Below are 22829 nucleotides of genomic sequence, written 5' to 3'. Positions count from 1 at the left end.
CCTATCTAAGTAGACATTTATGTGTTTATTACACCACGGGAAGTTCTTAAACGTAACACTTTGATTGATAAAATCACTATTATGTATTATATTACTGTCCAAATCGAGCGCATCTGACATCATTCTGCAATGACTATAAAACTTTTGGATCTCAAGCACATTGCTCGATGAAATGGCCGTCAGTGTGTTTTCCAAGAGGCTTAATCTGTAATTGACAACAGCCTTGTGTGCTGGAGAGACCATGACGATTTGTTTGTAAGCTATTCATCAGACATATTCAACACTACCATCTGCTTTGCAGACACAGGGAGAGAAACCCAGTGTGTGTACATACTGAGTTCTGGGCAAGTTTTAAATGTCAACTACCATGGAAATGGTGATTATTGAGAATTAGCCTTTATGAGGAACAGCCTTTTACAGAAGCATGACCAAAAAAAAACATATTCTGTGACACTCTCTATGTAGCCTATGTCTACAATGCATTATAACGCACTATGATAATACTGTTATGTGTTATTATAGTGTTACGATTATTGTTATAAAGCATTCTGAAACACTCGTAGATTTTTAACCAGCAGCATCATAAATAGTTATGATGACTGATAAAAAGCATCATGAGTATCATGAAGTGCTCATAACTTATTATACAGGCACACTATTATAAATTGTAAAAAAAAAAAAAGTTTGTAATAGTGCATTATAGACATAAGCATCATGGAAAGTGCTGGTGAACATTCTGCTGTCGTCAGCAGATATTGTCATAATTAGCGTTCGTCCACTGTTATCTTGTCAAAAACATCCACTTTTAAAAACATCTGTTCGCTGAATCACAAAGTTCACGTTGTGTGCCAGATGACAGCTGCATCAGCCAAAAGGATACACTGCTTTTCTTCCTGTGTTATCGGCTTGCTGGGACAGGCCGAGCATAAGCCTTTTCTATCAGCGATGATAAAGACCAGGTTCGTCCTGGGCAGCTTTTCGGCGTGGTACATCCTGGAGAGGAGCAGACACAAGAGAGACACGAGAAGAGTTGTTGACACATGGGCCGGGCTCCAGGAAAGATGGAGATACAATTTCACTGAGACATGCTTACGAGAGATAGAGTAGGAAGTTGAATATTTAACCAGAAGAAGACATCGGTTTTGTGACTGCTGCTTAACAGCGGACACCAATTATTTCACATACATGACTAAGCAAACACTCTTGGAATCCTTGACACAATGAAAAGCACACAGTCGAGTCTCCTGGCTGCCTTTTAATCCCAAGGGGGCGACGTGAACCTGCTGTGCCACCCCACCTCCAAGACCTTTACTGAGTCCCACATGTCACTGGTGCACAAATGATTTTCTCTGCCTTTTTTTTTCTCTCTTTTTTTTTATTTTTTTATGGCGGTCGTTAAAAAGAAACGTGTGTGCTGCTAATGTGCAGGAACACCGCGCGGCATGCGGGCAGGCACTCCATTAGCCGGCACGAGGGGGCCTTAAAATGGCGTATGTACACACACATCTGCACAGTCACACACGCGCGTGCCAAGACGGTGGTCCACGCTGGTGACTTAACTTCACCTTCATGGCATGTGAATTTTTACAGCCCTCTCTTAGCACCGCCTCTGGGGACTTCATTCGTGTCTTATGGATGCAAGCGAATCGCTGCAGGTCAGGCAAAATGTTTTCGGACCCTAACGTATCCTCCATGAGCAAGAATCTGCAGTACATGCCCGGTGTGTTGCTGAGAAGGAGTGGGTGTTTTTTACCTGGAGCAGTTCAAACAGTCGAAGTTGCCAGAGAACGACAACCGGTCGTCAGCGAAGAAGTACTGCGTCTGCTCGGTGATGCAGGCCTGTTTGTGCTTGCCGTCCGACATCTCGTCCTCCATCTCGGCTGCGGGATGAATATCAGGTGCATTCGTGTGAACAGACACTTCAAAAATATACACATACTGACACCATAATATACACACTGACACCAAAACAGTTAAATCATAACAAGTGTGACACTGGGAAAATACACTGGTACCTGCTGTATAGGTGCTTTTGTGCTGAATAACTTAAAGCAGTTTTAATTGATGTTTGCCCACTTAGCATCAAGAGAGGACTATAATTAGAGCGCAGGACTCTTAGAGCTGGCTGCCTGACTCCAGGGGGAGGGCGCCAAAATCGCATGAAAATGCCAGTTTCTACATAATGTTGCTTTAAAGGGTTTAAACGCACAGTACGTCATTTCCGACAGCTCCTCTCAAGACCCAGACGTAAGCAGCGCGGGATCATGCATGTTTTACGTTTCCACTCTGAAGCGACCACCAGTGCTGATAAACATCTATATAATGTGACTTTGGGCCGAAATACTCACAGATAAGGCAGCGCAGTAACGATTTAGCTGCATCACGTTTAGTCTCGTTCACCAAACTTCCTCCCTCACTCTCTGAATCACCCACAACTAAATTAAAAGGCGCCATTACCGGAACAGAATTAGGATTTTTTTTTTCTGGGTTTGAACATCGCTACAAACATTTGGGATGATGTAGGTACACAAGTGTAACGAAAATTACAAGAGCAAGATCGACAGCAGTGCGCACATCACCCTGAGCTTCACTCCTGGGTGAGATGGTCAGCTGCCGTTCGTGACCTCCCATCCTACTGAATCTATGTATTTATATTTCCCAGATGAGTGATGGGAAACTCTTTGCAGTAGCAAAAGTTTTTTCTGTACCGACTGTTGACACAGTTGCTGGGAAAAAGGGCTTTTAGATAATCTGCACCCTCAGACTGTATTATGTTGCAATATCCTCCATAATTCGATGTCTTCGGTCACCTTTAAATTAAACTCAATTAAAGTCTCGAGGAGACAGAATCGATGGGGCATTGGTGCTTAAACTGGAATCTTTTTTTACGACGCTTGGCTGTAACTGCACAGTGTTGTGTTATTGCTTGCTTTTTGTTTTGTGGCTGTTGACAGTCATTTCTTTTTATTTTTGTTCTGCCGCCCGACTTGGCTGGGACTCCCTTGAAAAGAGATTCATGATTTCAGTGGGACTTTTTTCCTGGGTAAATAATGTTAAATTAAATCAAAACACTCCTGAATGTCTAATGTGCAGGTTACTCAATATACTACGCAGTTGTTTCCATTAGAACAAATAGTCGCTTCCTGTGAATTTAGATTCAGATTCAGAGAAGAGCTGACAAAACATGGAGAAATTAAACCCAGGTTTAGTCTTCTAGTAATAACAGGGGAAGTTAATCACACAAAAATGTGTTTCGTGTTGACGACCTGCTATTTAGTTTTGGATTTGCTGATAATCTGTAATTTCACACAGAAAAACAACTGCACATTTGGCGCGTCTGGGTCAGATGTGCAATGTGTTGCACACACGAAATTGTCTGATGATGAATGTCCGCTCAACTGTGAAACAATATTGTTACGAAAGCCATATTCTCGGCATGTGGTGGGCATTGCGCTAGAGTCTTAAGATAAAAGAAACAGCTGAACAGTAGTGTGCCCGACATCTTTTCAGGCCTTGTCAAGGAAACTAAAATGAACATTGATTACTATTTCGTTTCCATAATGAGGCTGTTTTTGGCTGGCTGCAGCTCGATCAAGGTTGCAAAATAAAAACCCTTAAAAGCACTGTTGTTTACCACGTGTCTAATCGACAGGAACTCACCTGCGTCCAGGAAGTTGGGGAATGTGATGCTGACCAGTAACTGTTGCAGTATCGACCTGAGAGCAAAAACAAACCCCGGAGATGAAAAAAAAATGTCTGGAACATAATCTACAATAAATAACTTGTGAGAATGCAAATGCGTCAATAAATCAAGAAGAGATTTTGTGGAATGCTGACTGTCCTGGGAACAATTCAGCTTTTAAACAGATGCTATACGTCCATTTTAGAGGAACAAATCCTTGCCTGCTTTCCAGCAGTATGTGAGGACTTACATGCTGTAATAGTGTATATTTTTCTTATTAATCATTTGAAAAACACCATCAGGAAAAAGCTCTAAAAAAGGGACTCACCAGGCTGCAGCCGTCGCCCACCATCCTACATTCAAAATATCGGCAATTGTGGGCTAAGAGAGACAAACGAAATAGAAATCAACATGAGAAAAGGATTTAATCAAGTCCTCAAACCCTGTTGCAAATTTGGAGCCAGTCTGAACATCCTGCTGTGTTAACAGTGGCTACAGATGCCACAAAGACCAAAGAGGTCCGGCCATAGATTTTCATGTTCCTGTCTCTCAGAGCAAATTGGAACACAATCTTCCTCAACAGATGCGCACATAAATATGTAAACAAGGAACCAGTGAGAAAACAAAGCAGCACACGGTTCGAATCAGAGGCAGCCAACATGCTGCTTTGATTACAGCTAGCATGCGAGGGCCTTGTTTTGGTGAATCACGGCTGTGTCCTTTCTCTTCAGCTGATGGCGTGTTGAGTCATCGGGGAGCCTTAACTAACCGTGTTAGAGGCATCGTCTGCTATTGACGGCATCTTTGATCAAGAGATGTCTGCACCTTTCATCTCACCTTGGTCACTCGAGCGTGCTGTACACATTTGCGGGAAATTACATGGTTTCCATCGTCTACTAATGAGGGGGATTTTTTTTGCATCTATGAATACCTCGGAGTAGCCTAATCTCTTTCTTAGGTATCAGCTTGTTACCTCTGCTTACCGCTACCTGTAATGACCCCTCGGCATCCAAAACATGTTTTACCAGCACGGTTCAAACGTCTGCAGACGTGTTTTGCGTCATTTTTCGCCGTACATTTTTCCAAGTGATGAAAAACAGTGCCTCTTTCTACATCACTCGCTGTGTTAGCCAAGCACGCTAGACCACCTAATCCTGTTACTGTTACTGCAACTCCCACTCTAACGCTTTCACCATACCTTCTGCTTCCCTTCTCATCTGCTCCATCCAGATTTATGGCTCCCTGGTGACTGAAGGTTAGTGTGTGCTTGTGTGTGTGTGACCATTTGGAAGCAAGCAAGTATGGCTGCGAATGCATCTGTCTGTGCAGAGAAATGAGTAAACGTATATGTGTGGATATCAAAATGTGTGAACATGCATGTAAGTGTGGGTGTGCACATGTGGGTGGCTCTGTGTGTGTGTGTGTGTATTAGTGATTGTGCGTGAATGGTCCCTGGCTTATGTAACTCACCACGTAGACGGATCGCAGGCCTGCAGCTGCCTTGCTTTCTTTCTTGGGATCACAGGTCGACTGGTAGTCGAAGGTCTTCTTAATGTCGAACAGAGACTCGTTGAGCAGTTCTGCCATGAGGGCCGGGTCGACAACACCGAAGAAGCGCCCGATCTAAGGACAGAAAATATATCTTTTATATCACATTTAGCACAGAAACTGTTGAAGCAGAGACAGAACAGAGCTGTACTAAAAAAGCTCCTTAACACGCGGTGATGAAATGATTCCTTGTCAAGTGTCCTTGTTTGCCCACTATCTTGATAATTGATTTTTTTTTTTTCATAGAAAAATAAATCTAAATTCTTTGATTCCAGCTTCTAAAATGTGAATATTTTCTGGTTTCTTTAGTCCTTTATGGACAGAATCCCTGAGGGGGAGGTGAGGATGCATATTTTTTTTGTTGTTAACTGTTTTCTCTCCTGTGTTAATGACTTGAAAAAAAATCTAAACCTTCTTTTTCATGTACAAGACCAAGTGTGTTTTATGTGGTGAACCGAGCAAAAACTAAACTTTCTTCAGGAGATTTTGTTTTAAAAAGTTCTCCTGAATAGTTTGGTGGTGGGCAGAGTTCATTTCAGTGACAAGGATGGGAGAAATGTTCGAACTCTCACTTCATAGATGATACTGACTGAGGTGTTCATTTACAGATCACTTAAACACTTTTATACAGTCAACTCTAGATTGTTAAGATTAAAGTCAAACACGTGTACAAAAAACAGTCAAGGACGTGTGTACATGGGTTAAAAATGTTCACAGCAAATGTACAAACACACACCGACACACACTCAGTAAATCACCCTCAAACCAGGATGATGGACTTCAGTATAATCTGATTAACACAGTCAACCAGGCGGCCATAAATTTTCTACACAGAGGAAGTAGTTTGTCTCGGGCATCTCGGAGGTGTGACATGACCGTATGCGCGGGAGCGTTTAAGTACTTGTGTATCCAGGAGCGAGTGTGTACAGTAAGCCGTGCTCATCTGTGTGTGTGTCTGCGCTGAGATGATATGTGTGAATGTGTGCGCGAGGAAATACGAACTATCCCTTTTCCTTCCACTTTGTAAGGTCACCGTTAACAAGGCGTCCTCCGCGTATCCATTCCTCTTTGGTCCAACAGCCAAAGGAAATATAAATCTTCCAATCTATAAGGTAGAGGGAGCCTTCTCTCCTTTCCTCGTGCAATAACACAAATAATGAATTAACAGTCACAGCCCTGTTGGCTGCAGACTCCCCGAGGGTTTTTTGGAGAAAGAAAAGGAACGAGCGAGCGGGAGAAAGACATAAAGCGGGAGAGAAAAGCGAGAAGCTTGCAGAGAGAGAGAGAGAGAGAGAGAGAGAGAGAGAAACGTTGCTCCTGTAGGAAATATGATTGAGGGCACACAGCCTTCTCCAAACAAGGCCTCAGGCCCCTGGGTTTTTAGTGCTGCTGCCAAACTTCAGAGGGCGACTGATTTATCCAGCACACACCCAGGCCTGATTAGGAGGGAGCCGAGGCCGCATGAAAAAACATTTACTCAGATGACAGCAGGGGCCCGCTCTTAGCATTTAGCATAGGGCGAAGGGAGAAATGTGCGCACCTACTGTAGACGTGTTTGTGTGTGTCTGTTAATGATATGTACAGACGGGTCCGATTGTGTTTGGAGAGGCTTCATTCATTTTATCGGTTAAGGTTGTTGAGGGCCAACTGAGACCGACTGGAGCTTCACAACAGGTTTGGCTGATCACGTTATGGGTGATTCATCAACATTGTATGAGTGTCCTGAGTTCTTCATATAGAACAAAGTAAACTTACTGTTTGTGGTAAGTAAAAGAAAATTTTTAACTCAAGGTCAACTTACTAGCTTTTTCCAGAGCTTTCAACTACATTTCACAGCTCACTCTAATGTCCGGTGTTTGGTCACATGATTATATTTTGCCGTGAATGTTTCTGATTCGTCCTCGTTTGGAAAGCGATAACAACCAAGCTAACTCCATTTTATTGGGGGTGTGAGACTGCAGACCATGTGCTAGCTGTTTTCTTTCAATCAAAAAATCTTTCTGTCATTTTTATTGCCAAATTTGCTTTTATTTCTCCATCTTTACAGATGGTAGACTCACACGGATCACACGAAACCCTTAATTGGTTTCCAGTAAAACCAGCAAAAAACAAAATTATAGTGTCCAAAAATATGAATATTGGAACCATAAAATAGTTTTTATCGATTCATGATGTCAAGATATGTGGAAAACATGAAAAACATCCACAACTGCTCTCATCTAATTTACAGCACCAAATGGAACTTGTAAATAAGGCCTCCGTTATAAAGTTTTGGAAAGTAAGCTAACCCTTGAGAATTAATTAATGGATTCAAAACAATTAGAAATGCATTATTACATCTGCCAAGATTGTTATACTTTTCTTTCCATTTCCGCGTCTGTTCGTCTGTTTGTCAGATGGACTACACATAATCCCGTCCCTAATCGTGCAATTCTAGATAATTTGGCAGATCCTGGAATTTTTTCCTCTCGCCTTCTTTAACATTTGGTTTTTCAACATTTGTCAGCATATAGTGGATGCAATATACCCATAAAGCACCGGTATTTGATGTATCAATCATTAACACAGAATATCAGTTGACCTGCCTCGGTCTTTAAAGGCCCACCTTAGAAATATCATCATCTTGATTGGACATCACCAGGAAGCCCCCGTCATCCAGAATGGAACAGTCTACAGTCTGGAATCACAGAGAGATTAACCAGTGTTGCATGCTCGCTGCTCTTGTCCACAAATAATAGCTAAAAACCTAAAAAAATATGCAATTAGCAGTCTTACCTCACTGTTTCTCTCGCAATCACAGATCTCATCATTGCACTGAAAAAACAACAGAGCGGAAAGAATGATGAAAAGTGCGTGTCCTTGTGCAAACTGTGTGTGCCATGCAGGTTGAACTCTACTCACGTCCATCCTGTACGTGGTGTTGATAAAGCTCGCCATCCAGGCACTGATGTCCAACTTCACGCCGACCACTGGGATCAAACACAAAACGCCAGACATCCTAGATCATGTTGGACCTCCGCGTCAACTTTACTCTCTGAACTTTTTTAGAAAATGCAAACTTGGCCAAGGATCACAGGGGACCAGACAACTTGATGTGTGGTTTGTGTGTGCGTGTGTGTGTGTTTGTGTGTCTATGTCGGAGTGAGAGGGAGAAATAGACAAATGAGGAGTAGTGGCCTGCAAATATGAGCCGATCTGTGTGTGTGTGTGTGTGTGTGTGTGTGTGTGTGTGTGTGTGTGTTTCAGACTCTATAAAGGCATGAACAGGGTTAAGGCTATAGGGTTGCAAATGTAGGTGTGTAAGTAAGAGACATAGCTGTAAGTGTTTACATGTTGGTGACAGATTGAGAGGGACAACCTGAGGAATGAGAGGCGTAAATGTGTAAACACAAGCCCCTTTCTGTGTGTGTGTGTGTGTGTGTGTGTGTGTGTGTGTGTGTGAGTGTGTGACTGTGTCCTTACCAGCTGGCTTGAGTGTGATACCATTTATCTCGATGTGTACTGCTTTGCTCACCAGGATCGAGTCGTCACTCGCTGCGAAAAGAATAATAAAGGGAATGCTGACTATACGTGCAAACACACTGAGACACAGGGAAACACACAAACACACATGCGCACACACACACACACGTCGGCCTTCACTCACAGTTCTCTTTAGTGTAGGGAGTTGGAGTGAAGATGTACAGGTCGTTATCCAAACTCCGCTTGTAGAAGCTCGACTCGTACGTCTCTGGGTCTTCTTTCCAGGACAGCCCAGCACTGCCATACACATTCATACAAAACAACACACACAAACACACACACAAACACACACACACACACACACACACACACACACACACACACACACACACACAAGCAGACAATTCCATTATCAAGTATCTTCTCAAGAGAAACACCGCACCCCTGATCTCTTTAGATTTATAGACCATTTGTAATATGCATGTCTTTGTTATGTTCTAGCTGCAATTATTGATGCACTCTGATCTAACAATTAACTATAAATACGTTAGAGCCCCTTCAGTCAGACTACTAGGAGTAATTTAATCAGAACTTCAAACTTCACATTTCAAGGTAGTTATCGATGTGCTGATTGCTGGCAACTGCTGTCCTGCGTCAAAACCAATAGTCCAGACTGATGTGTGCGTCGCCCTCAACACCACAATCTTTCACACAAAGACTGTGCAAATAAGTAGCAACAGACACCATTCTTTGAAATGTTTCCTGTGTGTGTTTACACAAGACCACATAACGGCACCGGTGTGGGATGTTGGTTGGTCGTGCCAAAAGAGCTGTGATGTTTGTGATATGTAAGTCTAGTGTGACGTTTACATACTTGTTGGACAGCGCTTTCTAAACAATAACACTGGCATGCGATGGCAACAACAAACATTTTCCATTTCTGTTACACCGGGTATTGATTGCATCCTCTGCTCGGTGGGTATGGATCTCTCAGGCCTCATGTGTCCCCAATTTGGACGCAATTTTGGTTGCTTTGTAGTTGCTGGTTGCTGCATCATTTACATCATAGAAGTACGCTGAGTAATTTTAATCAACAGCAGCTTTGGTTGCCATTATCTCTCCTCTGGGTTACCTTATGAATCTGTACTCTGTCACTTGCATGTTCCCTTGATAAACTCCCAATTGCCAACCTCCTTTGTGAAAATAGGGTATATTTTTATGCAGACGATGCTTTTATGCACACCCCTGTCTCTCAAGATGATCCTGATCCATTATCTGAGCTTGGCAACTCCTCGTATTGTGGCAATCAATGACTAACTTCACCCTCTCCAAATAACAAAAAACATTTTTCCCAAGGTAAATATAACTGTGTTGTTAAATACCATCTTCTGCCATTATATCTACAATATATCTCAATTATCAGATACTTAGTTACGTGTAAGATGCCACTTTTAGACAATCTAAGACATCAAAAACCTTTCCAAGATCCATGCATGAAGATCTTTTCAATTGGGTAGGAGAAGTTTGGGACATTGAACTACTGCTAGTTTATATTAAGAAGAACCATTTGAGGTGGTTCGGACACCTTATTATAATGGCCCAAGACTGTCTCCTTTTAGAGGTACTCTAGTCATGTTTCATTACAAGGCCCAGGCCTCCATGTAAGGATTATGTATTGTAATGCAACCTGGACTCAGGATCTCCCAATAGTAATTAGCAGAGGTAGTGAGGAATATAGGGACAAGGATCCTTGGACTTCTTTGCTTAGCCTGCTCCAATATGACTCAGACTCAAACAATGGGTGGATAGATTAATGTTCAAAAGAACATAAAGCGCTGTGTGGGTTAGCTGTTGCTAACAAACCATATCATTATTCTTTATTAGACAGTCCAGAACATATTACCTACTCCTTCCCATGCCTCTAAATACCCCCCCGACAGGATGAGCTTGACAATTACCTTTTGGGGTAGACCCGTGTGATCCCTCCATCAGTGGCAACAAATCTGGCCAAGACACCATCCCTTACAAACAGAGAAGATAAAGCTATAAAACGTACAGTTACAAAAACCTGGATCGTGCTTTATGCCCGAATGACATTTACTGGTGATGGTGAAATGCTTGAGCCATCTGCACTCAATTATTCCACTTGGACATTCATTACCAAATACCAAGCAACAAATAACTGACGCTTTTTGTTTTCAGTTTGTTTTGCTGGATCACAAAAAAAACAGTCATGGTGAGCTAGGCAACATGTTGGTGCTTCACTTACTGCAACCCGTTAGATTTCCAAATCTTGATTAACTCAGCGGTGATGCCAGCATCCAGCAGCAATCTGTTCACCAGCTCCACATTACCTAAACAGAAAGACATCACTTTAGTGTCAAGATGTTATCTCTGGATACCATTTGTGTGTCTGCTGAATAAAAAGAGATTTAAAAGTAAAAGGTGCAATATGTAAGAATAGGCTTGTTAAATCAATAGCCACAACAAAAAGGGTATGTGCTGTTAGCTAGTTAGCTCACTTAGCCGTTAGCTTGTAGTCAATGTTTTCAACCAAAATTCTTACATATTGCACCTTTAAAGTTGCTAACATTTTAAGATATGATGTTCTCCTTTTGTTTTCCCATAATGTGTAGCCTGAAAGGTTTAAGAGAACAAGAATCTGCCTGAGGAAAATCAACAGTCAACAAGCAATGAATAATTGAGATCAGATCCCCAGAGTATATATGATACCAGAAAGACAAAGAAAAAAACATAATAAGGAAAAATGTGGAATATTTCATCACATTTCAGCATTCGAAATGAACAAATGCAAAGTGGGAATAGGCTCCAACTGATATACTCCATCTAAAAGGTCCAAAATAGAAACTGCTAGATAGACTGATCTGGTCTGTGAAGAAATGGTAATACCTAAAAAATCTCTTATGCAGTAAGACTGAAAAAGACACAACCTTATGTACCCATTAAAAATATGTGTTTAAAGTCTGCTATTGGCGAATGTGCCTGATGCTGACGAGGTGTAGCTGGTGGGCTGGTATAGGTGCAACAAATTATTTTTCTAGACATTCAACAAGACCACATGACAAACGTAACAGGCGATAAAAGCCGTTCGCCCATTCTTTTGTCCATGCCCGCCACTTTGAACTCTCCGACGACCCGCTCCAGTCCATTAACATCGAGGCTCGTCGATATAGCCCCACCACCTCCTCCAACCTTTATGACACACCACACACATCAGAGAAAACAGCTGGTGTAACACTTTATTCTACCCCACCTCCCCTCCTCGTGTGGTGGTTTTCATTAGGGATCCTTTATTGAAGTCAGCCCAGGAATTCCTAATGTACTTCAACTTCTTCGCCACTGCAGTGGCTTAACCAAGTAAACCGTGTAACGATACTCAAGCCGCCAATAGTCCACATGGGCCGTACTCCTCTCTCTCCCCCTCTGAACTCCCTGTGGACTCCATTAAACTAGCAGCTAATAACAGTGAAAGTAATATTTCAATTGGATGCAAAGTTTTATTGATCGTGTTTGAACCAAGACCTCGTTAAAAGTAAACTTAAAGGGAATCTTTTATAAATACCCGAGGACCCTTTTGTTTTACTCAGCGGGCACGATGCATATCAATGAGTGCATGCGAGAAATGGTAAGGATGTTAATGCATCGGTCAGATGTTTGGGAGAAGGTCCGCTGGCCCCTGATTTGTGTTTTATTGCTCCTCTCGTGCTCCTGGCTTGACGTGTCCTGCTCTTTCTCACAAACACACAGTAATTGGATGAGGTCGAGCGGCTATGGGTGGGGTGTGGAAGGCATATTACTGGTGAATATTGTGCGAGTGCGAGCGCGCGTGTGTCACATCTAAGCCGACGTGCCTCACACATGTGCGCTCAGGCGTGTGATGGTCAGACTTTTAGAGTTAGCATCAAATGGGTAACACGAACACAGGGGTTCCACATCACAAAGCTTTGCCTGGTCATGCACACCAAACAGCCAGACCTGTAATTCACTCGAAAGAGAGAGACCTCTGGGAATTAAGTTTCAGTTGACTTGTCTTCCATTAAATTTTCAATGCACACCTAATGCTAAGCCAGATGGCTGAGATTGATTCATATATATGTACTACGGCAAATACTGTAAAGCTTAGCAGCTCTTTGTGATGCAAATAAGAGTCTGTAGTGAGAATGAGGTCCAAGTGCCCTGCAGGGTCCATTAAAATCGAGGAGAAATCTTTCAGTTCTCAAGAAAAAATGTTCAGAGTTGATGGCACCAGGAGGATGTAAGTTGGAAAGAGGGAATTTCAGAGAATATTTCCTCATTTTTGATACTCACACAATGGGTGGTTTGGAGTCTTTGTGTCGATGAAGTCGTTGAAATCCATGAGGAACTCAGTGTTGTTTTTCTTCTTGTCAGGCTTCAAGTCCTTGCAGTACATTCTGTGAGAAGCGAAAGTAATGGAGTAATGTAAGCAGAAAAAAAAGTGAATCACCAGGTTGAAATTTGGCTCTGTACTGAGTCATAGTCATCAGCAGGGGTTTCTACAAATCCACTTTCAGTTTCACGGTCATGATCTAATTCACTTTTGGATTTAAATGTTCCGTTTGTCGAGCAAGCTACAGCTTCTGTACGCCATAGCTTTCCACCCACCGTTCAACATTGAAAGAAGAAGCAGACACAATAAAACAAGATGAATAAAAAGACACTGTGGCTGACTATAAACTAATAATAACAATATTTCACAATTGGGAGCAAACTGTTAAACACAAAAAGAAATGGAGAGTCACTTGATGGCAGAAGTAATACAGTCTTGAGTTTTCTCACTTTTTAAAATTTTTTCTTTGCATTTTGTGAGGCATGTGTTTAGAGAACACCAAATAAACATCATCTTACCTCGGTGCAATAAATGTATAGCCATACTCATCGAACTTGTCTGCCAGCAGGCTTTCGGAAACTGGTGGAAGGAATGAAATAGTATGAATTTCTTTCCCCGTGCAGAATAATATCAGACAGGTTAAAATGAAACTGAAGTAATGATTGTATGCAGATGAGACGGTGCTCCACAGGGCAGAATGTGAACACCTGTTGAATATTTAACAGTGCAGCAATAAGAGAGAAGTGCTACAGGGATCAAAAACTGAAATGAGTTTTTATCTCTCAACGGACTGAGCAGAAAAGACATTAGCAGCATAGCTCGACATATTCTTCATTAACACATCCCTCCTTTCAAAAAAAGTCACCACATATCTACAAAACTGGACCAACTTAAGTAAAAATTACAGAAATGTAACACTGTAAAGAATACATTCATACACAAACAGCTAGAAATCAGGTAAAATAAGAAGGACCACAACAGACTTGGCCAGACATGCTGGGCAACGGACCCACAAGGCTCAAGAACACGAGGAGAGAGATGAAAGTAAAGGAAAAAATACTTGCCATTTTTCCCTGGAGTGGAAAAAAATCCCAGCAGAGAGAAAGGGAGCGAACGACAGAATCATCCCCCAGGGAGGAAAAGACGAGAGGGAAAAGAAAGGGGGGGGGGGGGAGGAAAAAAGGCAGGGTAAAACCACAGGGGTCAAAGGTGACACAATATTTTATTCACAGAGCGAGTCCTGAATAGAAATATTGGATTCCAAACTAAAGGTTTGAGGCCTTTGGATGTAAATGGAGACAGTGAGCAGAGAGAGGCTTACGATGCGGTCAGATGGTTTTTCAACGTTGTGATTTAGATGTTCTTTAAGTGTTGGTATTAGCATTCTTTTGGCGATAGAGTGGCTGCACTTCACCGATGTATTTGCATCACAATGCAGCACGCAGGAATATCAACCACAGCTCGTAACCTTAACGCTCCTCTGACATTCTCCAAAGCATGTCGTGTCGACAGTCGATTATACTGTACAGCAACATTTCTCATGACGACATGGGCTACTCCTTGTCCTCTTCGGTGGTCGTGATTGGAAAATAATTGCACCCATGTGCTTTGTCTTTGATATTCGGTCACCACTTACTAATCCAACAAAGTATCTAGTAATGATGGATAGCAGGGAGATTTGGAGAGTGACGACTGCTTATATTTTCTGCTGTTTCCCACGCCTTTTCACACTGATGATGACAGTTTTGTGAATGACTGAATCGCTGCGATATCAAAAGGTGCGCGGCTTGATTTCTTCCCAAAACGAGAACTGCCTTCAGGATTAATTAGTCTCACGCGTAGGAACATGTAAGACAAGAACCAGCATTGACAAATAGATGTGGGAAACGAAGACATGATACATTTTTCTAACGTTTTCTTGGCTTTTTAAAGGAACACTTATATCCACCCTCTGAGTATGAAAACTATATAAATCGGGCTCTGGTTTCAGTCAAAACCACAGCACTTAAAAACGCTTTTGAGTTTGATTCAGTGACCACAAACAAGTCAAAACTGATGATGAAGCACACAGAAGGACAAACAGAAGAGACGCGGCTCAGTGTGTCACCAGGGGTCCTGTCTTTCATTAGCATTTGTTTAACAAGGTTGTAAAAAGTGAGTCAAAAAAGAGAAAACTAAAGAAAACAAAAAAGAAAAAAAAAACACCACTCATGTTTTGGGCGCACACTCACAGCTTTCTCCTTTATGGCTTCACCTTTAAATAATGCAAACATCCTGTCCCTCCTGCTACAGCGAGTTAGTGCCAAAACCACATCTGAGGGGCCACTGGAACAGGTGGGGGGTTAAATACATACATGCGCACGCAGACGTACACACACACACCATCTGCGACACACTGTGTGGGCGCGCGTTGCATGCGAAGCGCTGCTTCTCAGAGCAGATGCCAGCTTGATTCAGCTTAACTGAATTGTCATTGTTAATCAGAAGCCGCTTAATGAAGAAAAACTTGAAAAACAAAATGCTTCTGCGCTCTGGAGTCTCGAACGCCACATATGACGAAAGTTAGAGGGCGCAGTTACATCCAAAGTCTGCTGGTGGTGCGAGCATAAGGGGGCTGATAGGTAAAGCACAGGAGGAGAATACTTGCCCAAAAAGGCTGCAGGGGGTCCAACAACACCAGGAATGGTCAAGAGTTGAGGAGGAGGATGGGAGAAACAGGAGGAGGGAGGAGGGATGAGAGGTTGAGGAGAGGAAAGAGGGAATTGGGAAAGAGAGCGGGAAAGACAAAAAGAAGCCAACAGGGTTACGCAATATTTTATTCAAATGGACGTTGAATAAGAATATTGTATACAGAAGTACAGAACGCGTAGAGATTAAGTAAGTTACCACTTGAAGATACAGGCTATTTAAGGAATAATGTATGAGCATGTGTGTGTGGCTGCAAGTTTTGGTGACATACTATGGCTGTTGCAGGCCCATCCAAACCTCTTATTTGGACTATATGAAATGACCAGACAGGCTACTCGAGTGAAGCAGAGACAGACTGTTGATCAGCCAAAAACTGAGTAACACAAAGCACACAGCCCCCGAGATTAGGCTCAGGGGCTGTGTGCTTTGTGGTTTTGTTAGGGTGAGGTGTTTGTGACAGCGATTTTGCTCGTGTTGCAGTTCTGGTGGAGTGGCTCTGAAGGGAACTTTCAAAATGTAGCTGTCTTTTGCTGGTTTCTACAATCTTACCAATCCCAGCTTTAACACTTGGTTTTCAGTATGTATAATATCAGCTGCAACCATTATACACTTTTATCTAGAAGGGCAAAACCAACATAAAATTCACACTGTTTCATTGAAATAAGGCAAATCTCTCACAAAGCTGCTCATGTGCTCAGCTGCCCGGCCACAACCTAATCCTCAGAGACCGGGCAAACCGTTAAAAAAACAGTTTCCAAACTGCGCTTAATGAAACTGCAAGAAAAATGACAGCGATGAAATCTTCACTGTGATGGATTATCAATGTCAAGCAAGCTGCCTAAAGGTGTGAAATTTCAAGGTATGATATATGCATCGGGAAAAGGTTGGTATTAATGTTGAGCTGTGTTAGGCAGATACACAGCCACATGTATGGCTGTCTAGGCCCACTTTTGGCTACTGAGTGCAGCCAGGCGGACGGGCAAACATGGAGTCAGAGGGACAGACTCTAACAAGGGACGGCTCCATCTTAAATGAAGTGATCGCACACACACACAGTCACACTCACTATAAAACCGTCCTTTGAGTAACACTATGAGTCAATGACATCTTTTACTGGTGGGAACAGACGTGGCTCAAAAGAGACGTGAGACGACATCACCACACATATGGAACCTCTGATCTGATGTATGGTATCCAATAGGCTTGAGGATGAACACACACACACACACACACACACGTTCAAACATAAACACACACATACACACACACACACACACACACAGTGAGGAGCTGTAAATGAACTGATGAGTGCTATATGTGTGAAAGTGGACACTGGAGCCGCTCGTCCCGCTGTCTGGCGACAAAAACTTTGAACGGCACCACAACTGAGGGTGTGTGTTGCTATAGAGACAAGGAGAGGGCATGTAGGGGTGGCGTGGATTTCTGTTTTTGCGGGAGTGTGTGGGGCACTATAAGTGATGGACAGGAACCATAAGCTGAGGCAGGAGTGTTTCTCAGCCTTACATGGAAAGCAAAATACTGTCACTGGGGAACATTAGCAGTCATTTTCCAACCAGGATCGTTTGTCTTCCGTGTGTATAAATGGAGGGTGAATGTTCCTGAGTGGAAAAGCTTAAAAAGGAACGGGAGAATGAACTGATTTAGGTGCCACTTACATTTGGCCTGGGTGATTGTGTCGCCGATTTTAGCCGCGATGTAATGCATACTGTAGTCAGGGAGGACCAGGGCCAGGCTGAGAAAGGACACACATACGGTCAGAAAAAACACAAAATCTCATCACAGCATTGTAATTTTGCACTGGCAAGTTGTGTTTTTGCAATGTGGAGACACTTTTCTATCAAGTAAGCATTTAGGTAACTGGAGTACTGCTGCATATGTGAAAACATTGTAGTATGAAACTTCTTGCGGCTTCAGAGGAAGCTGCATGTAATCTGATAAATAGCCTCCAGTGATTTCACCCAGTGGCTAAATTGCATTGTGGGTAATGTTGGCTCCAGGATTTGAAATGCTGTCTGCTGGTCTAACACTGTGCTTTTATAACACTGTTTGACTCATTATGGACCTTTTCAAAAACAAATGATCACAAGCGATACAGCAGAAACCTGGTGTCTGAAATACCTTTATAATAATCTGAGTGACATTACTGGAGGCAATTTAAAGATTTCATGTGGCATTTTCTGAAGCCACAACAGCCATAATACTACTTAACATATGCAGTAGTACTCCCAAAGACCTGGGACACAGTGTCATGTGAAAAAACACACAATAAAAACATTGCATCCAACCTTACAAATCATTACAGTACAAATCTGTCAGTAAGTCCTGCTAAACATTTCTTAGCAGGAGTCTGAAATTTCCAAATCGTACACACAAGTTCTACATTTTTGCCTGGACTGTGTCCTGTACTTAACACCATCCTCCTGCTCCAGTCCCAATGAGAACAAAATGGTTTTCTTGACGTAATTATGAGGAGAATTTTTCGAAGCATCTGGAGTTCCTCTACATCTGGACTGAAGTTTGCTAAGAAAGTATTTCACACATGCAATGGATTAATCACTTCATGGTGATATTTACCTGTAGTCTGTCCCCTTCACTGGTGCGAAGGTGTACGTCCTCTTACCTACGTCAATGTATCGCTTTGAGGGGCGACAGTTTGGTCAGTACATGTTGCATTTTCTGAACAAATGTGTTTATAACCAACAACATCCTCCGAGTATAAAGTTACCTCGTCTTGGGATTTCACCAAAGTATCTATCGTGTAACTTCCTGTCTGAGCGTCGATCATTTTCTTCCTTATCTGTGGACCAAATCATAATGAATAGTTGAATCAATTCATCCATTTAAAAAAAAAAAGAAAACAGAAATCAGTCGCGCTACAGTCGAAAAAAATCCCAGTGCTATTGATTTGTATATGAGCTCATGGGATCTCGAGAGTTGAAGCAATCTATTTTCCCAAACCTCCACTTTGATGTCGTTCTCCAGCTCTGCATCCAGGAAGTCCAGCGTTACCGGGTCAGCAAACTCTAAAGTCTACACGGAAGAGCAGGCAATTAGTCTGTGGTAACACTACAATTCAGAATAACTTCAGAATTTGTGGGCTTTGAGCACAAAGCCCAGACACATATTGGGCAGCAGACCTCACTAATTGATCTTCTGTTTCCAGAAAACAGATTTTATTTTTTTTGCCCCTGTCTGTGAAAAGGGAACTAATTGCGGATGAATTTATCTGTTGCTGCTGACATTTGAACATTGTAATCATCTGTGACCAATCTGTGCATGTGTTATTTACAAGAGGAGCGCATATCTCAGGGGTCAACGAGAAACATCTTGTTGTGTTTCAACAAACATCGTGCCGGAGCCATCGGGACATTTTTGAAAAAAAAAAAAGAAAAAAAAAACTGAAATGTCGGCCAAGCGATACAAACAAAGTCAGTGTGGTAATTCAGGATAACATTGGGTCTGTAGCAGAGGGGCTTGCAGACACAATGCCAGTTTTATACTAAAACCATACTTTCTATGCAGGACAACCAAGATATCAAATCTCCCTGCAAATATTTTGTAAAATGTGACAATGGGTTGGTAAACGTCAGCAGCAAGTAATCGGAAAATCCTTTGACGATCAGGAATGTCATGTTTTTCTCAACTATTATTCATGTGCCACTAATGTTTCAACAAAGTAACAGATATTTGGAGCGACTTCAGTTTTGACTTCCTCGAGAAAAAAAAAAAAAGAGAGAAAAAACGTCTTGTTGCTCTGGATTAGATCCTTGTGATCTGACCTACCAGTGGCTGGAGATTAGGGTGGAGCAGCACGTATCCGTTCGGGTCGATGGCAAAGTAGTAGCCATTTGGTCCAAACTGCAGAGAAAAAAAGGGAACAGAGATGAAGATATCTGGACCCCTGGTACCAAACACGACATCTGCTGCATGAATAAGGCTGGCTTCTCTACGTAGTGTGTGCTCTTACAGTGAAACGAGGCGTCAGTCTCTTGATATCTTCCAGGGACACATCAATGGCCATGACCCCCAAGATGAGCTGGTTTTGATATTTTGGAGCTTTCTGAAAGAAAACCAAAAGGGGGGAGGACAGCCACTGTGAGACCAGCAGAGGAGCGTAGCTGACGTTATACTGCAACTCCACAACATCTCGGAGGCCGATACTGTGTCTCCATCCAGAAGAATGTTTTAGCTCCATTTTAGAAATAACCTCCTACACACACACACCTTAATACGCACACTCCAGTATCATAAAAAATAGTCTTTTGAGTGACCAGTAATGCCATTTACCTGATTACAGAAGGCCAAATGTGTAGAAAAAGCTTAATCTTAATATAATAAATGTGTATGTTTGGACGGAGCCTTAGTTGTCTGTGAGCTGGTACACTGTTTTTTATACTCTGTCTTGTCTATTTGTTTGCATTTTTTTCCATGTTCTGTATTGTGAAAAGGAACATTTCATAGATTAAATACTTTTTAAAAAGATTATTTTTCAACTTCTATAGTCACAAAGCTCTTATTAACATTCATAAGCAGTCTATGAAGCATTAACAACTCAAAACACAATAAAAAAACATAGTCAGAATGCTATTATAAACACTTGTATAGCCTCATTAATGTGACTAACTTATCTATTAACTAATACTTTCTAATGTAAAGCATCACCAAACTTCCTCTTAAGTTAAATAAACTCTTTAAAAATCCTCTTGGATTAGCCTGAAAATTCAGATTAGTCAGATTAGTCAAAATAATACATCACCGACTACTTTACTGCACAATAATTACTTTAACTTTACATTTTAAAGTAAGTTTAGCCAAAAGAACTTACATATCTAAGGTTCTGACTGCAGGGCTTGTATCTTTAGTGGACTATTTTCACAGAGTGGTATAAGTACTTTTACATGAGCAATGGGTCTGAGTACTTCTTGCACCACCGTGTAAGAGCCTAGTATGCGTCCTGTTGTTCTTTCTGGATGAGTCAAGTCCCTCTGTGCATTCTGAATGATTTCAAGGAAATGGGGTGCAATAGAAATCTGGACAGTCTCATTCCCAAAAGCTTTACATGCCGCCATGAGTCACTGACAAGGCATTTCCAGCCGTCGCACTCAGCCGTAGCGGAAGGTAACCCCTCGTCCTTCGAGATAGACATGTAAACTCATCTTGAAGCACTTAGCTACCGGATCATTTGTCTCCCCGCTCTGCAGGTTTGATCTCTTTCTGATATTTGCTTTATGACGTCCCAGATCCTCTTCCTGTGGGGGCACGTGGGAGAGCTTTGAGGGACCTCAGCTTCGACAAAGGATATAAGGGAGACCCACAAGAAAGAGGAGGATAAAAGTAAAGGATGGGACGATAATTAAGATTATTCATGTCGCATGTTTATTTTTTTTAGTCTGGTAAACATTATGGTGTGTCACGAAACCCCAGACCTCAATTCTCCTGAGGGGTCAAAGTAAATTTATTCAGTCAGCTGTAAACTAGATGGATGCCAAAGATGATGAGTCAACAAACTGACATACAATCTAAGAATTATCATGTGTGATATTAAAAAAAAGTAGGAGTTATTATGATTTTGCCAACCTTTGTGCCCATGCCTGTCTTGTTGAAGACGGGCAGAGTTCCAGTGATCACCAGGCCGAGGTCCTAGAGAGACAAGACACACAACACATCAAATAAACATAAATATAAACAAGGAAATGCACTTTTCCTCAACTTAGCAAACACTTAGCAAACACAATAAGGCCGTCAGTAACATACACGCATGCTACATATAAAGGTTATTGCTAAATTACATATTAGCAGCTGTTTAGAAGAAACAGCATCGAACATAATCCTGTTTCTCGGCAAGAGCTTCCTCCAGCAGTGGAAAGCAACACTAATGTGATGTGATCGTAAACAATTTCACAACAACTTGAGAACGTTTGGCACGACAGTAGACGGCAAACCCGGACACCAATATCAACAGCCACGTCAACTGACGTTAGCTCATTTTTTTAATGTTTATGACTAAAATGTTCTTCCATGCTGCACCTTAAACTTCATTCTTGGGCAGAGTGGATGCTCCAGTGACCCACTTTCTCCTCTTTAGGTACAAAGTGATATTACCAGCCAGAGCTAGGTGGTTAGCACGCTAACTTCAGTGCTGTAGGTATGTCTGCAACACAAATATTGATGATTTTTTAAATTTAAATTCTTGCATTTTGCACCTTTAAATGTGGGTCCAACATTAAACCCACACACAACTCATGGGTGTCACTGGGTCATTAGAAAACTACGATGTTTTTTTCCAGTAACAAAAGGCAGAGATATTTCTGAGTTTGACCAGGTCACTACAGTCACAAAAGTTGACAGCGTCTTATCAGTAAACAGATGACAATATCCAAACCATTTGGCTCAGTTTACCAGACTGCTTCCTTATCTACACTGTCGCCTAAATGTTAATCTCCACAGAATCGTAATCATCACAAAAAAACCCCAAAACGACTGATGCAATATTTTTTGAAGTAAAGTTCATCTGTCATTTCACAAACACTGCTGGAAGAGAGTTGAAGTTGAGTTTACCAGGATGACAAACAACAAATGCTGCAGATAATCGAACACGATTTATCTCAAATTCTTCATCTGACAGAAAACAGATTTCATCTAACTCTCGCAGACTCATTCTCGCTTTGACTACGAATGCCAGTCTTTTTCCCCACACTTGTCACGTGTCTGTCTTTATATAAATGTGTGTGCATGTAACGCACCAGTGCGTCCAGGTAGACGTTGGTCCACTGAACCTGCTTGGCCTTCCTGCTTTCCTTGACCATGGGCCTGCCCAGAACATCCAGGTACTCCTGCGAGGACGGGAACAGAGGATGGCTTCAGTTTGAATATTCTACATGCACTTCAGCCATTCCATCACAAGAGGGCACAACACACAGCTTGTTCAGTGAGACGTGGCGGTGCTGTATGGGTGCAGTTCAGTTTACCTGAGTGTTGATCCTAGTGGCACCTATAGACGGGATCTCATAGTAGTAGCCTGAGGCAAAGACATATCACATGGAAAAATCAGCCCAACAT

The 22829-nt window shown here is 42.0% G+C and overlaps 1 protein-coding gene across 6 annotated transcripts in view; it reads right to left on the bottom strand.

The window, feature by feature from the left end:
- Positions 1-22829, bottom strand: part of cacna2d1a (calcium channel, voltage-dependent, alpha 2/delta subunit 1a) — a 95512-nt gene that overhangs the window by 8367 nt on the left and 64316 nt on the right. For 2 of the 6 annotated variants that reach the window (XM_037121908.1, XM_037121909.1), the window contains exons 14-38: positions 22739-22788; positions 22514-22603; positions 21348-21410; positions 19738-19830; positions 19554-19628; positions 18729-18800; positions 18496-18567; positions 18345-18406; positions 17426-17502; positions 15709-15717; positions 14126-14134; positions 13580-13640; positions 13022-13125; positions 10962-11046; positions 10651-10713; positions 8877-8989; positions 8693-8764; positions 8132-8199; positions 8006-8044; positions 7836-7907; positions 5153-5305; positions 4011-4063; positions 3661-3716; positions 1754-1880; positions 881-993 (exon numbers count right to left, since the gene is read on the bottom strand). In XM_037121908.1, the coding sequence (XP_036977803.1) occupies positions 881-993; positions 1754-1880; positions 3661-3716; positions 4011-4063; positions 5153-5305; positions 7836-7907; positions 8006-8044; positions 8132-8199; positions 8693-8764; positions 8877-8989; positions 10651-10713; positions 10962-11046; positions 13022-13125; positions 13580-13640; positions 14126-14134; positions 15709-15717; positions 17426-17502; positions 18345-18406; positions 18496-18567; positions 18729-18800; positions 19554-19628; positions 19738-19830; positions 21348-21410; positions 22514-22603; positions 22739-22788 (1851 nt within the window). The remainder of the gene's footprint in view (positions 1-880; positions 994-1753; positions 1881-3660; positions 3717-4010; positions 4064-5152; positions 5306-7835; positions 7908-8005; positions 8045-8131; positions 8200-8692; positions 8765-8876; positions 8990-10650; positions 10714-10961; positions 11047-13021; positions 13126-13579; positions 13641-14125; positions 14135-15708; positions 15718-17425; positions 17503-18344; positions 18407-18495; positions 18568-18728; positions 18801-19553; positions 19629-19737; positions 19831-21347; positions 21411-22513; positions 22604-22738; positions 22789-22829) is intronic. The other 4 variants (XM_037121912.1, XM_037121914.1, XM_037121910.1 and 1 more) reach the window with 3 other exon arrangements.

The sequence above is a fragment of the Acanthopagrus latus genome, chromosome 14, assembly GCF_904848185.1.
Source record: "Acanthopagrus latus isolate v.2019 chromosome 14, fAcaLat1.1, whole genome shotgun sequence".
In the NCBI taxonomy this organism is placed as follows: Eukaryota; Metazoa; Chordata; class Actinopteri; order Spariformes; family Sparidae; genus Acanthopagrus; species Acanthopagrus latus.
Note: the sequence above shows the minus strand (reverse complement) of the source record. Positions and strands in the feature narration are given on the sequence as shown.